Source organism: Asterias amurensis, chromosome 11 (genome assembly GCF_032118995.1).
Source record: "Asterias amurensis chromosome 11, ASM3211899v1".
Taxonomy (NCBI): Eukaryota; Metazoa; Echinodermata; class Asteroidea; order Forcipulatida; family Asteriidae; genus Asterias; species Asterias amurensis.
Window position 1 is genome coordinate 20781831 of NC_092658.1, and position 17652 is coordinate 20799482.

The following is a 17652-nucleotide window of genomic DNA, read 5'->3' on the forward strand; positions in this document are numbered from 1 at the left end:
CCAATAAGAAATAAACAGCTGTTCAAAAATTCGGCAAAATTCTAAATAAATGTCCCAAAATAAGACAATCGAGTAACAAGTTCAACATCTTCACAACATAATTTTTGTTTTAATTGTTTTACAAACTTTTCAGTGTTTTTTGCAACGATAGTCTTTAATCGGGCATATTTTCAACTGGTCCAAAGTACAAACCTTGTCGAGACTGGTGCCTTGTACACATGTGGGTTTAGGTGCGATAAATAAATGGGGACAAGACTTCAATTATGGCGAAATTTTTGATTGTGTTGTTTTTGTTGTGACGGCGGCGGCGGCGGCGGTTCGTTCGTATGTGATTGCTCATCAATGGTCTGGTAGATTGAGCAGAATGGCGGAGTTTTCATCATACAGCAAGCTGCCAGAACTGAACACAGCTACAATTCTTGTGAATAATTCAAAAAGTTTATTTCCAGTATGCCCTGGGATCCATGGTCATGCCCTGTTCGCACAACAAGGGGGCTAAATTGTGAATTGTTTTGTTTACAAATTATATCATGCAAATATTAATAATAATAACAAGAGCGCAAAACGGCGTATTATTTGGGGGCGGGTACTCCTAGAACTATGCGGTTACGTTCCGCTATTGTCTCCATGCACTTTAACGGAACAAACCTCATTGCTGTTTTTTTTTTTTAGGGGATGTAGGTTGGGCGGGGTAGAGGGGTGGGCAGGGTAGATGGGTGGGCGGTGTAGAGAGAGGGGTGGGCGGAGTACTCGTACCTAGAACTGTAATGTTTGTTCCGCTATCGTCTCCACATTGTAGTTCATGTGGGGCGGGGGGGGGGGGGGGGTATCCACATCTATATGGTTCATGTCTACTCCATTTCCACCATACATCTGTTTGTTTCTTTCATTTGTTTCATTTAAATTAGCTTGCATCAATTATAATTCAAATTTCTTTTATTCAATAGTTGGTCGGAGGTCAAGGAATCGGCCAGCACAAACTGGCAGAGGCTTTACTGGAACTCAATACGTTATACTCCCTTCAAGTGTAAGTCAAATCAATATCCCAAAACATCTCGCATTTCGTTTTCTTCTTGCAGTATGAAAGTATTACAAGAAAGAAGTTCGCCTTTTTGGTTCTTTTGTCATGCACTAGGCCTCGTATTGACGCACAGCACCCATACAAATTGCCTTGGTGCCCTTTGCATAGCTCCCAATACCTCTATTTTCTTCATGGAAGTGCCCCTTACAAGAGGAAAATTGCTGTGGCCCTTCAAGAGCAAATTCAAGGCCTGTTCACATTGGGTGCGTTCGTTTAGCTTCCCTGGGTCACCCCGGTCTGCCCTGGTACGTTCGAGTAGCTTTGACGGGGCTCACCCGGGTCAGCCCCCAGTGCCCTGCTTGTGGAGTGGGTCACTTGGGGGTGACTTGAGTTGCATGCCGTCACCACGAGAGGGCGAGTGTTGATCGTTCGTTTAGCTCTTGTCAGGGGCTCACCTAAGTGAGCACCGCGGGGTAGACCCAGGGAACCTAAATGAATGCACCCTTTAAATCCGAAGCATACATTGTACAACAAATGTTTTTATAATAAAACCTTATTTTTTCAACTCTTTTTATTTAGTCGGACTACTACCCATCTCCCTCTGCCCGCAGAAAACAGTGAGAGTCGACCAAAGATTGATTTTGTCGTCTTCATCCTTGATGCTAGTAACAATCTCAGGTATTCATCCTAAAGCCAGCCTCAGGTCGTCCTACGATTTTCTTGAGCCCGCAACAAACCGTCGGCAACGTGTAGACAAGCTCAGCTCACAACAACTGAGAAATCGTGCACCTGCCAATGGTTCCTGACCATCGGGATCACGTCGTACAAGTTGAAATTGTTCTACTCTTGCGACTGTTGATTTATTTCGAGCGGCAACTGTTTCAGGTTGTCTTAAAATCATCGCAGTTGCGCTCAGGTCACAAATACTCGCCGACTGAAAAGTTCCCGATGGTCGTGGCTCAGCTGCATTGTGATCCTGAAAAGTCAGTCGCCGACTGTTTTCTGTTGTCGTAAGGTCAACCTGAGGCCGGCATTAAGAGTCTGTGATTTACCAGGAATTTTCCTGATTTCAGAATTTTTCTGCCTCTAGGTGCCGGGCAGGTTGTGGGATATCTGCTATGGATTGGCAAAGGCGTTGGGTTCGAATCCTGCCTACGTAATATGACGATGTATGTTGACAAATGTTGAATCCTCATATCTCACCTTGAGGCGAGTTTTGGCAATTCAAAATTTCTGTAGTACCGGTTGGTACTCGCTGTAACCTCCCTCAATGTGGATTCATTTGGCATTCTTGATAAATACTAAAACAGTTTTTCCTGTTTTCTCAACAATTGGACAATGTATCCAGCTAAAACTTCAGTCACAAAATTAGTTGACTTAATATTTTCTTGATAATTTGGCCTATAAGTCAGTATTTGCACTGACACAAAAGCCCTTACCTTTAAGAAAGCATACTGGGCCCAATTTATAAAGCATGAAAGCACAAACACTTGCTATGCACAGACAAATCTTGCTCAACAGAAACTGGTTACTAGCCAAAATTCCAATAAGTTGACATTAGTTCAACTTTTGTCACATTCATTTTTCGCTTGGCAAAGATATTTGCTACGGAAATATTTCTGCTTAACAGGTTTATAAAACTGGGCTATGATAATTTCTTTTCACAGTATAAGTAAAACAGTTGCCTCGGCGAAGGAGCTGGATGTGAGTTATTACTTGGGGAAGGCGTGTTTCGTGGTGTTGAATGCAACCAGTGACAGCCTCCACTGTGCTGATATGAGTGACATTACAGGGCTGTGCGATGCTTACGACTCACCAATGCTGTGTGCAAATCTAAAGGTTGGTTTTCCTTAACCGTGGTCACGTTGTTAGACTGCAGGGATCGATTGCACAAAGAGTTAGGGCTAGTCCTAACTTAGGACTAGTCCTAACTTAGGACAAGTCCTAGGAGATATTAAAAACGTAAGGCTAGTCCTAAGTTAGGACAAGTAACTCGTCCTAACTCGAGATAAGATTAGTCTTAACTCTTTGTGAAATCCACCCCAGGACTTGCAATCACAAGGTTGTGGTTTCAAATCCTCAAGCTAGCTGCTGAATTCTTCACAATGACTTGAAGAAGGATTGTCATCTAGTTACTGAATCACAATTTCTTGATTTGTGCAATTCATAATTATAGACATTGAATTTGGTCAATTCATAATTATAGACATTGAATTTGGGCAATTCATAATCATAGACATTGAATTTGGGCAATTCATAATCATAGACATTGAATTTGGGCAATTCATAATCATAGACATTGAATTTGGGCAATTCATAATCATAGACATTGAGTTGTGCCAAATCAACAAATATTTGTTTGAGAATGACAGATGTTGGCTGAGATTGGCAGTTGCCAGCTCGGTGTTAACATCTACTTTTTGGAGTTTGCTAAGTTCCATTGAAGGGAAGATCATCTAAACAAACAAACAAACAAACAAACAAACTCTTCCCGGCCAGAAGCCTTCAGAATCATCTGTGCCAAAATGAAGGATTTAGAAGGATTCAGATAGGCATTCCAGTCATGTTTTTCTTCTTTATTTTCTCGTTACTCCAATGTCTGATTGAGCAATGTTCAAAATTGTCTTCATAGAAGTGCCCCCTTACTAGAGGAAACTTGCTGTGCCCCTTCAATTTTCAAGAGTGAAGTTAAAAGCATGTTCGTGTGTATATTTTTTATGGCGAGTCATATAAATAGTCTAACACAAAGTGTAGATACTGGCATTTGACAATTGCCAAAATTGGCCAAATGCTCTAATGAGTGTGATTTTGAGATAATTTTGTGTTTTTTGTTTTTTTCACAGGATGAGAGCCCAAGAAAGTGTCTGGCCAGGAAACTTCTTTGCCTGACGGAGGTCAGCAGTGGGTTCAAGCACGGTGTCTCCCCCATGCTCATACAGGCCACCAAACACACTTATGAATTCATGGAGACTTTATGAATCACTTAACACATGAAGTGTTCAATTCAAGTCATTATGGTCTGGCTCTAATCGGACGGATCTGGATCTGCATGGCTTAACCGCCCCATTTCATAGAGCTGCTTAAGCAGGAAAAAAAATTGCTTAAAAATTGCCTGCTAAGCAGAAATGAGCAAGATTCCAGTCACAAATTGTACATGTGACATGGTAGTTTGGCTGGTAACCTTATTCTAGTCAACATAATTTTGTTGTGCTTAGCTACTTTTTGTGCTTAAGCAGCTCTATGAAACTAGCCCCTGGCTTGACAACCAAGCTCGGGCTCTTATCGCGCGACCACGACTCTGCTGGTTTTAAACGGCAGTTTAAGAACTCGTCACTACCCTTTTTCCCCCTTATTTAAAAATGTTCCAAACCTAAACAAAATTGTTGTCCCCTTAAAAAAATGCGGTTTGTATGTTTAATAAATTGTAAATACTACAATCACTTTATTTCAGTATAAGTTTATCTTATCAACAAGTACAATGTACAATAAAACAATGTAAAAAGTAAAATAAAGTCACATCAAGTTTGCAGAGAAATTCCTTGTTGATGCCCGTTTTGTTTTGGATTTCATGGGCAGTCTCTGTCTTCTGTTATAGAGTGAAATATATGCAATATTTCTTTACCAATCACATTTTGTTCTAGTTGAACAGTTTCAAATTACATAATTCAATGTAGTTAACTTTGGTCGAAGATATCATTTCTGATCTTATTTGGGGGAATGGAACTGTTACAAGCCTTACCTTTTTATTAATTCATCTCATCAGTACAAAAACCTTGCCTCTAAAAATCTTGACGTCATTGCTTTGTGTTTATGCCTGGGATAGCTTCAGCATGAAACATGGTGTGTGGAAATTTACTATGCACTGTACATAAGATTTTAACCTTCACACTACTCTATTCCCCGGGTTGCCCCAGGGGAAAAAGGCCAGCCTTTTCACACTATGATCGCTTTACAGTCTGCCCTCTGTCTGCCCCGGCAAATGGGCACTCCCTGGGGAATAGTCACACCTGGGCCCAATTTCATAGAGCTGCTAAGCACAAAAATTTGCTTAGCACTAAATTTCTTCCTTGATAAAAACAGGATTACCAACCAAATTTCCATTTTTTGCATATTGCGTGTTACGGGTATCCTGCTGTTGTTTGCTTATCCTGAAAATCACATGGGAAATTTGGTTGGTAATCCTGTCTTTATCAAAGAAAACATTTCATGCTAAGCAAATTTTTGTGCTTAGCAGCTCTATGAAATTGGGCCCAGCTCTGGAGGAGAGGTAAGCGGTAAATCCCTGGGGTATTCTTGAAACGTGCAGCTGGAACTCTGTGGAATAGGGACACAGTGTGAAAGTTAACCGGGGTAACCGTGGGGTAAGAAAAACTCCTGGGGCTCCCCAGGGGTTCATTCCATGGGGATAAGAGATACAGTGTGAAAAGGGCTTATGTTTGCAGATAACAACAATAATTTGCAGATGCACTAACATTTTTATTTTCTGTTCAACGCTCCTCTCTCCATTCCCGGTAGGTCTTGCAGGTCAGGAGGTTCAAACCTACAGAATAACATCAAATATCCAAATTAAATTTATTTAAGGAACGTTACAGAATTTGTATGGAAAAAAAAATCATCTAAAATCACGGAGTTACATAATACTTACTTGGTCTAATAATGATAACGGTAGAAAACATCCTGTGAAATATTTCTGTCTGGAATGCTTTCTCTGGGCCCTGAACTTGAGTCCTGTACTGACCAGTTTTATCAATCAGTATTTAGTGGAAGTGTCGTGGCCGAGTGGTAAGAGCACCAAATTCAAACTCTGGTGTTGCTGATCAGCAGAGTGTGGGTTCGAATCCCCAGCCATGACACTTGTGGCCTTAAGCAAGACACTTAACCATTGCTTCGTCCTTCGGATGGGATGTAAAGCCATTGGTCCCATGTGTTGTGTAACGCATGTAAAAGAACCCAATGCACTTATCGAAAAGAGAAGGGGTTCGCCCCGGTGTTCCTGGCTGGATTGGCAGCATATTGCGCCATAGCACCTTGTAAACCATTACATGGTGCTAAGGATTAGGTCCTCAAACTTCGTCCCACTCCTTGCAGTAATAATACCTGGCACTTTGTATCCTTTGGCAAAAGGCCCGTTATAAATATGGTTACTATCATTATTTTGAGTATGAAACCTAACTGAGTGTGAGTTACTCACCTGAGTCTAGCTGTTGGTGAGCTGATGAGTTCCTTAGAGTAATAGTTGGATATGAGACTCCGATCAGTCAGATGACTGTGTTGAGAAATAAACTCCTCAAAGGTGATGTCCACATTGTCACACTGTCCGATCAAGGTTGGGAAAAAAAGGTGGCAGTCTTTTAGAGTTATCTATTAAAGTAAAGCATTTCAGAGCTGCCATGCTGGCACATTCAGAAGCACATTCAGTTTATGTTTATGGTGGATTACATTACATGTAAGTGCTTACACTGCCAGCAACTGTTTTGTAAGCAAAAAACAATTCTTTAATAAGGGAATCAATGTGTGGTGAAGAGGTTTTCAACTAATAATTTATTCCCAACGAGGCCTGGTTCTTGATAATTTTACCGAGACGAGGTCGAGGTAAGTTATCAAGAACCAGGCCTCGGCAGGTTTAAACCACTAGTTGAAAACCGATTCAACACTCTTTGATTCCCATTCATAAATACCTTTTCGGTCATAAAACATCAACACTTATGGTCAAAAAGTTAAAAAGATGCCAAAATTATAATTGTGCAATGATTTCTTTCAACACAACACCCCTCCAGCTATGAAATGGTAAGGCCCAATCAAGGCCCCTGGGGTAAACAACTCCTTATAAAGGAATGCTGTGCGCGTATCGCGTGATGTGGCACAACTGCCTTGGCCGTTGCTCTCGACCAATAGGAATGAAGAAACTGTCTTATAAGCACAGTTGCAAACTCGCGTGTCACGCCCATGTTTCAACACTTTTTACTGGTCGTAAACAAAGGTTTATACACACCCACGTGACGCCCTCTCCACCAATAGGAATAGCGAAACTGTCTGAGGTATGTATGAATATTCCTTTAATAATAACAATCATAAACAGTATTTATGTAGAGCAAAAATCTGCATAAAAAGATGCTCCAGACGCTTAGCAACATAGGAATACAAATCATAACCCCAAAATAATGATCTATACATGAAATTTGAATTAAAAGTCAGTAACCACAAGAAAACTCACATAAGCCCGGTTCATACTTCCTGCGAATGTGAGTGCGAAGCAAAATGTTGACGTCACAAATTCACAACCAATAATCCGCAGCAGTTCAACTCTGCTCAACTCACTTGCAAATATCGATGCAAAAGGGTAGTGACGTCAAATTCACGTCAAATTGGCATTCGCAGGAAGTATGAACCGGTCTTTAGTCTCCAGTCTTCTGTAGACAGGGGAGTGTACCGGTAGTAATATAGATATTCAATTTACATTATTATTTGATTTGTGTTGGTTATTTGTCTGTACCTGTTTTATTGCTTCAGCCACCACATGGGTAAAGAACATGGTCATTGTCTCATGATAGCCTCGTTGTACCTAGATAAAAAGAAGTGAGAAGATTTAGGGTAATATCGGTAATATGTGTAAAGGCCATAATCCACCTTAAAATACGCTCAAAGCACCTTACAGAATTTATAATGTATAAGAAGAATCCAATACATATCAGTGTATGGGTAAAAACCAAAACTAATTAGGGAATAACAGTGCAAGTACCCGGTCTTCACTGCGTGGTAATGACCGGGTTGGTGGCTGGCGCTGTTAACGGACCGAGCCGGAGGCAAGGTCCGTTAACAGCGACAGCCATCAACCAAGGTCATTTCCACGCAGTGAAGACCGGGTACGAACACTGTTATTCCCATTTAAATACCTTTTTTAGCAGATTAAACGGCTACAATTGTCCACATTTTGTGACTTTTCTCTCGGCGGTCCTTCCAGACATGTTCAGGGGCCATATTTGAGCTTTTGATGGTTCCCATCTCTTTCGTGCGTTAATCACATTACTGATCTTTGAGACCAGTGACTCTTTTAAATAATGATCTGTTCAGCGCATTCACTGGGGTCAAAGGAGGCAAATGATTGGACGATAGCTGTTCCTTGAGTTCGGCGTCAGTTTACGCGCGCACATGTATTACACGCGCGCACTCAAAATTGATACTATTTCAGCGCGCGTACGCGTAAGTGCGCGAAGTTGCAATGAAACTAACAGGGATATAAATAAGCGTGCGATACAGTGCAACGCGCAAGGTTTACACAATGTATGCTGATTTAGTGGCCACTTATTCGCTATTTTCCAAAGCAAGTCTTTATACCACCGTTAACACTCTCACACGTGACCGGGTTTTGACCAATCAGAGACTTGAAACCGTCCAAGGTATTTATTAATATTCTTTATCCCCAATGCAAATTAAACATCTATTATATCGTTGCGGTACCCGCTGCCAAAACATAGGATTCGAACTGGCTCTAGCTAATGGGCAACCTCGGTAGTCTAGTTGGTAAGACACTGCTCTAGAATTGCAAGGGTCGTGGGTTCGAATCCCATGCCTGTGACATTCTTTCACAGGACTTGGGAAAGTACTGAGTATACAGTGCTAACACAGATCGGTGTATGGGTAAAAACCAAAATTAATAAGAATCCAATGAAAACATACAACATTAATAACTGGAATCAAAAACAAATTTTTTAGAAGGATTTAAGTTTCTATGATTTAAGATTACATTGTAACAAGGAGAGTAGTGGTAACGCTTAACGACTAACTAATTACACGCAAGCTGCATGCTTTTCGAAGCACCAACAACTTCATTAGGTGCACTGAAAGGGACAAGCCAAGTATGTAAATGTTCATGAAATACAAATACACAACAAAGCAACAGGTGAATGAATCCAATAACAAAAGTTTATTGTGGATTTTCCCACCAAGCTCTGGTTTTGTCTTTCAGAAAATTCATAGTTAAATCACTATTCATAAATACCCCAGACAGTTTCTCTACTCCTATTGGTGGAGAGTGCGTCACGTGGGGGTGTTTAAACGGTTGATAATGACCAGTGTTTATAACCGGCTGGCTTCCGCGTGTCAGGCGTGCAATTCATAGCTATTAGTAACAGCGCGTAACCTACTTCTAAGCGCGTGCGCGTACACACAACCCAAGCGCAACAGACTCTGCACAAAGTTTTTGAAAAAAATATTTCGAACCTCGAATTTTCAACTGTCAAAGTGTCTTATTGTATTTTTGTAACGTTTTTTAACAAAAGGGCATTTATGAATGGGAATAAAAGAGTAGTGACTCGTTCTTAGACGTCCGTTTAAAACCTTGCAGGGTCGTTGCCGTCACACGGCAACTCGACCCTGCCGGCCTTAAACAGTCGTGGAAGAACTCGTCGCTACCCTTTTATTCCCTTATTAATATGCCATGACATACCTTGTTTTTGTGCTGTGAGTTGTACTTTTTGATGCCATTTCTAAAAGAAACAAGACAGACCATTGATGGTGTAAAAGTTCCATCCACATTTCGTTATTCAAATCAGTATTTACATCATGTCCTTTCTCCAACTCCCCAGTTTAACTCACAATAATAATAATAATAATAATAATAATAATTTATCCTTTATACAGCGTTTTTACAGTTACAGAATATCACAACAAAATATACAGTATAAACCCTTTAATCAGTAAACAAATAATTAGTTAATTAAATACCATAGAGTAAAAGCACACAATGAACAACAAAAACCCCTAGGTCACTAAAAATACACATTATACATTTAAAATGCCATAAACACCATAAAAGTATAAATGCAACAGCTTAAAACATTTTTTTAAAATGCACTTGAGCAATGCACTTTTAAGCTTCCTAAAAGAATTTGGAAGGTAGTGCACTCTGCTTTACCAGCTAGGCTCCATGCCTACATCCTTACGGACCGTGAAGGGGGTAACCCAGTTTCAGCGCAGGAGTAGGTGCAACATGCCCCTGGTGGCAATTGATTTGGGTCGATAGCTCAAATCGGTTAAAGGCAGTGGACACTATTGGTAATTACTCAAAATAATTATTATCATAAAACCTTTCTTGATTACGAGTAATGGGGAGAGGTTGATGGTATAAAACATTGTGAGAAACAGCTCCCTCTGAAGTGGCGTAGTTTTCGAGAAGGTAATAATTTTCCACGCATTTGATTTCGAGACCTCAGATTAAGAATTTGAGGTCTCGAAATCAAGCATCTGAAAGCACACAACTTCGTGTGACAAGGGTGGTTTTTCTTTCATTAATATCTCGCAACTTCGACGACCGATTGAGCTCAAATTTTCACAGGTTTGTTATTTTATGCATATGTTGAGATACATCAACTGTGAAGACTAGTCTTTGACAATTACCAATAGTGTCCAGTGTCTTTAAGTATAGCACTCCCCCTGAAGTGGCATGTCCAGTGCCTTGTGATGTAAGGCAATATTCCATAACAAAATAAAATGAATACAACTTTTTAAAAACTTTGCTAGCTATTTCCTTTCAAAAACTTCCTTTTCTTCAGTCACTGTCAATGATGCGATGGCATGGTATTATTTGATTTGATTTGATTTGATTTGAAATGGTTAGGTTAGGGTTAGGGTTAGGGTTAGGGTTAGGGTTAGGGTTAGGGTTAGGGTTAGGGTCACAATTAAAAATGTATTCATGACCAGAGGTCGAGTTCAAACTCTTTTACATGTGCACATTATAACCAAATCTCACCTGATTAAAGGAAGAGCCTCCTCTTTGCCGTTCCTCCTGATGTAATTCCACGCCATTCTAAGATGAGCTTCGTGAGACCAGTCATCAAATAATAACGTTGTGTCCTCAAATGCCTTCATGAATGCCTCATCACCGATCGACCTGAAGGAGCTATTGTCACACAAACAAAATTCCAGTTATTGCCAAAAACAAGTAAACAGGCAAAACATTCATGGACATGCAAAGGAGCCATATAACACCCGGTTCAAACAGGCGCTCCAGAGACGCGCCGAACCAAATAGATAGGAGCGAATCTGGGTTGACCCAATTAAATTTTGGTTTTATACAGGCGAACTTAACATACCATTTACATTAGGTTTGGCTCATGACAAGAACAGTCTAGCGCGTCAAGTCGCTCCTAACTGTTTCAGACGTCGAACTTTTCATGTAATAACTAATTAATTTAGAATTTGATACGGCGCGACTAAAGAGCGCCTGTCTGAAACGGGTGTAACCTGTTGAAAGAAATTCCAGCGTGAAAAGAATTTCCAGTCACAAAAAGAGGAACAAAGGGTACTGGAAGTCATGCCCGGAATCTGGATTATGCAAGATATACAGGCTGCCTGCCAGCATCAAGAGCATGGAGACAAAATGAAAGCCCTGAAAATTAGCCATATTTTGTTTTTGCAGCTCTGTGAAATTGGGCCCTGCTAGCATTTGCCTTAAAGATTGCTTGTGGGATACTAAAAACCGGCCTGGAGTAAACCCATTTCACTCACAGCGATTGCCATGGTGCCTTTAGCAATGCCCTGTGCTTTTGCTGTGGTACCCTTTTGAAAGTTTCAATACAAATTTTAATTTTTCTCATAGAAGAACCCGGCCCTCACCATAGCAAAATTTACATGCCCCTTCAAGAACGAAGTTCAAGACATGAGCATGTATTTTGGAAGACTACTTCGAAGGCCTTACTACGAACCTAGCAAAGTACAGCAGAGGATGTGTTCACTCAGTGGCAGGGTCTAACTTAGCAATGCAAACTTTAGGGAATGTTGGCTAGTAACCTGTTTTTGCAAAGCAAGATTTTCCTGTGCTTAGTAGAATTTTGTGCTTACAGGCTTTATGAAATTGGGCCCAGGTTTGGAAAGAGAGTGTCCTTACTACATACCTAGCAAAGTACAGTAAAGGGTGTTGTCCCTCAGTGGCCGGGTCTAACTTAGCATCTATCACCTCACCATACCATACATGATGGTCACCAATGAGATGAGTGGTATGGGCCTGGCATTGAAGCACTGCTGCTGTACCTTCGATAATAGGCACACCCTACCACCGGAAAGAAGCAATGTATTAATAATAATAATAATAATATCAAAGTCTTATATAGGTCACGTATCTACCAAACAAGGTACTCATGGCGCTGAGTATCTACAAAGTTTCAGAGAGATAGGTTATTGTAGTGATGAATTCTGAGACCCAATTATTTAGCACCTTATAAAGGCCGAGTTATAGTCGGTCGCGCGAAGGACGCGCAATGGAAATCTTGACGCGCGATCATAAACAGACAAAGTTTTTAGGCCTCAGTCTTAGGATTGCGCGCAAAATTTCCGACTATAAACCGGCCTTAAAGGTTCACAAGGTGCTACGACACATACAGCAGCCACAGCCAGAAACACCGGGGCGTACCCCTTCTCTTTTCGATAAGTGCACTGTGTTCTTTTACATGCGTTACACAACACATTGGACCAACGGCTTTACGTCCCATCCGAAGGACGAAGCAATGGTTTAGTGTCTTGCTTAAGGCCACAAGTGTCACGGCTGGGGATTCGAACCCACACTCTGCTGATCAGATACACCAGAGTTTGGATTCGGTGCTCTTAACCGCTCGGCCACGACACTTTTTATTTAAGAATTATTGCTGGGTTATATAAGATTGTATTATTATTATTAGTAGTAGTAGTAAATGGTTTGGGTACTTTTTGTACAACACACAAAATTCCTCCTTGCTGAGGTGCTGTAGTTTTATATGAGAAATGAGTAACTTAACAATTTCACAAACAATTATTATAGCATGTACAACAGATTTTTGCCACTCTCCTGAAAACATTGCTCTGCCATTTTCATACATTCGTTCACAGTGAGCAACCTACAAAAAGATTTCAAAACCCTATTACAATGAGGAAACCCTAGGTGTACCTATGTTTTTGTTAAAATGTGTTGAAATTGACAACTCACTGATAATCCCAGCTTGTGGGGGACGGCGTTAAACTGGTCTTCATCCTCCCTCGCTGGCTTGGAGAAATGAACTCCATAGTGCACCTGTTTAATGAGAGAATCATATTATCTTTAAAGGCAGTGGACACTATTGGTAAGTACTCCAAAAAATTATTAGCATAAAACCTCACTTGGTAACAAACAAATAAAGGGGAGCTGTTGACAGTATAAAACATTGTGAGAAACGGCTCCCTCCGAGAGAAAAAGTAATTTTCCGCGAATTTGATTTCGAGACATCGTAATTAGATTTTGAAGTCTCGAAATCAAGCATCTTAAAGCACACAACTTCGTTTGACAAAAGGTGTTTTTTCTTTCATAGTTATCTCGCAACTTCGACGACCAATTGAGCTCAAAATTTCACAGGTTTGTTATTTTATGCATATGTTGAGATACATGAAGTGCGAAGACCAGTATAATTTTAACTCAATTGGTCATCAAAGTTGCAAGAGAATAGTGAGAGAAAAATCACCCTTGTTGCACAAATTTGTGTGCTTTCAGGTTCATAATAAAATACTTTAGAAATGTCTTTAAGAATGAAAATAAACATACCTGATCTTGAGCGAGGACATTCACAGCAAAATGTCTTGTATCTTTCAACAGAGAGTGCATTCGACTGTATAAGTATTTAAAAAAATGTTTGCTGTTGAAAGTTTCTATCACAAAGTCTTAAAGACAAAGCACATGATCGGTTTCAATTGGAGACAAAATTAATTATTATACAGTGTTAATGGTAAATGTGGCCCCATTTCATTAAATGAAAATTGTATTCATGGTTTATGTATAATACTGCAATACAGCGGCTAAATGCCCAAGTGTACGGTTTACAAAAAAAACAGACTATGACCAAATAAACGTGACCAATGTTTTTTAGATTCCTGGCTCAAACAACCAAACGGTTCAAAAATGTTACACTCAAGTCTGGGCAAATAATTTGAATATCTAGTTAATGGCGAATAACTTTTCCTAACCGTAACGGCGAACACCGTTTTTGACTTAACCGGATATCCGCAAGGGGCGCGGATACCTATCAATAAACTAGAACCAAGTAAACTAATAAAGTCTTTACCTTGGTCTTGTTATACACAAAGAGATGATTGGAGGTTGCATAGACACACTGGTAAAGGAGCTACACGTCACACCTCGTTTTAAACAGCATTGTGAGTCCACATAGCTTGCTGCTGTTACTACAACAACTGTACAGACAAAAAAATCACCATGAATTAAATTATTACCTATCTAAGAAATTGTTTCCTCCTTTAACTCTGAAGTAGGATCCTTCCTTACCAACAAGATCCAACATCCCATGGTGAACTCAACATTTAAACTATTGGACACATTAAACCCTGATTCATAAATACCCCAGACAGTTTCTCTACTCCTATTGGTGGAGAGTGGTCACGTGGGAGTGTTTAAACGGTTGATAATGACCAGTGTTTATAACCGGCTGGCTTCCGCTTGTCAGGCGCGCAAGATTATCACGCGTACACACAACCCACACGCAACAAACTCTTCACAAAGTTTTTGAAACAAATATTTCAAACCTCGAATTTTCAACTTGTCAAAGTGTCTGTAATTGTATTTTTTTAACGTTTTTAACAAAAGGGCATTTGTGAATGGGAATAAAAGAGTAGTGACTCGTTCTTAAACGTCCCTTTAAAGCCTTGCAGGGTCATTGCCGTGTGCTAAAGGCCCTCACCTTCGGCTTGGGCCTTTATCACACGGCAATTCAACCCTGCCGGCTTTAAACGGCCGTGTAAGAACTCGTCGCTACCCTTTTATTCCCTTATTATGGAGGTGACCTAATCACATTGTATAAAGCATAATCAGGTGTCGCATTATATTTGTTTGTTTGTTTGTTTGATTACTGTCTTGGTATGTTTGTTTGTTTATTGGGGTGTTTGTTTGTTTGTTTTTTACTTGTATGCACAGATTCTTGTTTACTCTACCGACCTGGGGATTGAACTATCCTCATAACATTTCTTAAGCCAAGATTAACAGCGACACATCTACAGGTTCATGTGGCCCTTCTTAGTTTTATTTGTTAGTTTGTTTGTTTGCTTGCTCTGCTGTCTTTGTTTGTTGGGGGTGTTTGTTTGTTTGTTCATTTGTTTTTCATTTGTGTGCACAGATTCTGGCTCACTAACCTGGGGATGGAATGGAACTGTCCTCATATGACACTTCTAAAGCTACGGTTAAAAGCAACACATCTAGGTTTATGTAGCCCTACTCAGTTTTATTTGTTCGTTTGCTGTTTGTTTGTTTGTTTGTTTGTTGGTTTCGTGCACAAATTCTTTGTCACTATTCTCTACCTACCTGGGGATGGAACTGTCCTCATGACATTTCTGAAGCTATTGATGAGCTCTTCCTGTTTCTGCTCTGCTAATTCTGCTGTTGAAGAAGGTCTTGAGGAATTACCCAAAGTTTCGGCTGGCTTGTCTTCAGCTGGCTTGGACGCTGCAAAACAATTTCCAAGAAATGCAAGGATTAAAAAAAACATACACTACACTATACATGAATAACAAAACTGGTATCCTGATGTCATAACAGGAAATTTTCTCAAAAATAAATGATTTTTTTTAAACCATCACTCACACCTTCTATAGTATTATTACTAAGAAAACACTTTCCTGTTTTATTCCTTGAAGTTGTAATCTTTCATTCTGTGACGGGTATCACTGCTGTACTACCTGCCTCCGTATTGCATTTGTCATATTAAAAGTTAAAACAGGCGTAAAATGATACGCTGGTAAGGTATATTATGATGGTGCTGTCATGGCTGTTCCGGTCATGCAGCAGTGATGCTCCAACACCGTTTGCTACAAAAAAAACATATGACAAAAATATCCTTGTGGTCTCTCCTCCTTGCGGTCTCTCCTAAAAAAATTCTGCTGGTCCTTTGATTCCCGTTTACCGCGAGACTGTGCAAGCTCCGCCGGTGACAGAAGCTATGCAGTTTACTCACGGTCTGTATTTTTATCAGGCTTAATCATGCCGAAAATAAAGTTTCCTGTCGTTGGTTATGCTCAAACATTTATAAAATGATTGATTTTTGGTACAAATCACTAGTGCATTATTATGCCAACATTCAAATGAGTCAAAGAAACATCAACCAACCTCCAAAGTTCAAAACAAAATTACTATCTGCTAGATTGAATTTCATTCTGCTTTAGTCACTAGATGGATCACGTGAGGTGGTTACTATTTGGGATTCTATGGTGTGCCAATATGGGGACAAAATTAAATTATTTTAAGTGAAAATAACACAAATTTTTGTTTGTTTGATTAACTGCATACTGTAATAAATTCCGATAAGCGTAATAAAATATTTTATCTTCAAGTACGCGCTAATCCTCTAATCAGATTCGCAGAATGGAGTGGTGATAAAAACCTATATTGCACAGCTAATATCACTACCATGCATATTGTGTGTTCTATGTCACACGCCAAGTTTGCTTGAAGATAAATACGTTATCACACGCGCGCTCGTGGAAATACGGAAAATATTGCGCCTCTGTGTCCCATATCTTCGGCCTCGTTGGATATGGGACGCAGAAACGCTATATTTTTACGTATTCCACTCGCGCTTGTGTGATAACTTATAATGTCTACTAAAGAGAAAATATCATAGATTGGTTTCTTATCTCCTGAAACCAAACATTTCTGGTCTGAAATGGGGGAAAAAGGATTGTTATGAAGTGTGTGTGCTTCAAGTGGGGTGGGGTCTTTTACTTTCATGCCTTATGGGGATGATATCTCTGGATTCTAATATAGTAGCAATAATGCCTTTAGGACAAAAATGTAATTAAATTTGTTAAGTAGTAATTGAATAATATTTTTGATTTATTTTGCACGCCATACTTGCTTCTGAATATTCAATAAAAAAACAACCAATGAAAGGTGTGAAAACATATGACGTTGCTCCAATGTCGTGCATGCATAAGCACTGTTAATGGCGGACTGTCTCTCGCAACGTAAAACCAAAACTTTAAAAATTTCAACACACCATGAAGTGTAAGTGTTATTGTTAAAAAATTGGCTAGATGATTTGAAAAAAAACATTTAGTTTTTGATTGTTTTTTGTGAACAATTTTTCTGTTATCCTACTGAAAACACATGACACCAGGATACTACATTATTTCCATATGGAAACTTTTCCATGCAAAGGACCAAGTGCGAGCCGGCACGACCCTGCTGTAAGGTTTCAGTATTTTCAAATTCGCGCTGTTAAGTGACGTACCGTACCTAACCACACCCCCATTCAGAGCTAGCGGCTGCCCCACGCGCTATAACCGGCCGGCTCGACATGACGAAATCATGAAATGGTCACAGTCAACTCAACTAATCACTCACCCTCTATGACCCAGGTCTGGCCAAATTGTATCACCATTAAGAAAAGATAAAGAAATTCTTACCCGAAGAACATAACCTGCACGGCACATACTGTTTTTGCAAAGTTCTTTCGAGTTTTTTTAACCTCAAAAGAAGCGAACGAGAAATGACTTTCCTGAACATGTCGTCTGCAGCGCTGGATGTGGTCTTTTGTTGTACGTGTTGTACATAGTGAGACAGGTGTATTTTCTAAACAGGAAGGTACCAGTCTAATGTTTACGTCATTGCTGGTTTAGTAACTGGTTCC

General features: G+C 39.9%; 2 protein-coding genes across 2 annotated transcripts; one reads left to right on the forward strand and one right to left on the reverse strand.

The window, feature by feature from the left end:
• Nucleotides 1-273: 273 nt before the first annotated feature.
• LOC139943740 (centromere protein M-like) lies at nucleotides 274-4430 on the forward strand. Its single transcript, XM_071940513.1, has 5 exons — nucleotides 274-421; nucleotides 948-1027; nucleotides 1601-1699; nucleotides 2689-2860; nucleotides 3865-4430. The coding sequence occupies exons 1-5, from the start codon at nucleotides 365-367 to the stop codon at nucleotides 3997-3999; spliced, it is 543 nt and encodes a 180-aa protein (XP_071796614.1). The 5' UTR covers nucleotides 274-364; the 3' UTR covers nucleotides 4000-4430.
• Nucleotides 4431-5085: 655 nt separating this feature from the next.
• Nucleotides 5086-17542, reverse strand: LOC139943737 (uncharacterized). The gene is made up of 11 exons (XM_071940511.1): nucleotides 17429-17542; nucleotides 15330-15470; nucleotides 14083-14209; nucleotides 13566-13629; nucleotides 12978-13061; nucleotides 11914-12068; nucleotides 10770-10919; nucleotides 9468-9507; nucleotides 7515-7583; nucleotides 6213-6334; nucleotides 5086-5561 (listed from the first exon to the last, which is right to left on the reverse strand). The coding sequence occupies exons 1-11, from the start codon at nucleotides 17526-17528 to the stop codon at nucleotides 5498-5500; spliced, it is 1116 nt and encodes a 371-aa protein (XP_071796612.1). The 5' UTR covers nucleotides 17529-17542; the 3' UTR covers nucleotides 5086-5497.
• Nucleotides 17543-17652: the final 110 nt, after the last annotated feature.

Coding starts and splice junctions, on each gene's coding strand:
- LOC139943740 (XM_071940513.1), top strand. CDS start 365: ATGGCGGAGTTTTCATCATACAGCAAGCTGCCAGAACTGAACACAGCT. Junction 1,028..1,600: donor ACGTTATACTCCCTTCAAGT/GTAAGTCAAATC, acceptor CTTTTTATTTAG/TCGGACTACTACCCATCTCC. Junction 1,700..2,688: donor GATGCTAGTAACAATCTCAG/GTATTCATCCTA, acceptor TTCTTTTCACAG/TATAAGTAAAACAGTTGCCT.
- LOC139943737 (XM_071940511.1), bottom strand. CDS start 17,528: ATGTTCAGGAAAGTCATTTCTCGTTCGCTTCTTTTGAGGTTAAAAAAA. Junction 14,210..15,329: donor GAGGACAGTTCCATCCCCAG/GTAGGTAGAGAA, acceptor TTGTCTGTACAG/TTGTTGTAGTAACAGCAGCA. Junction 5,562..6,212: donor TCACCAACAGCTAGACTCAG/GTGAGTAACTCA, acceptor GTTATTCTGTAG/GTTTGAACCTCCTGACCTGC.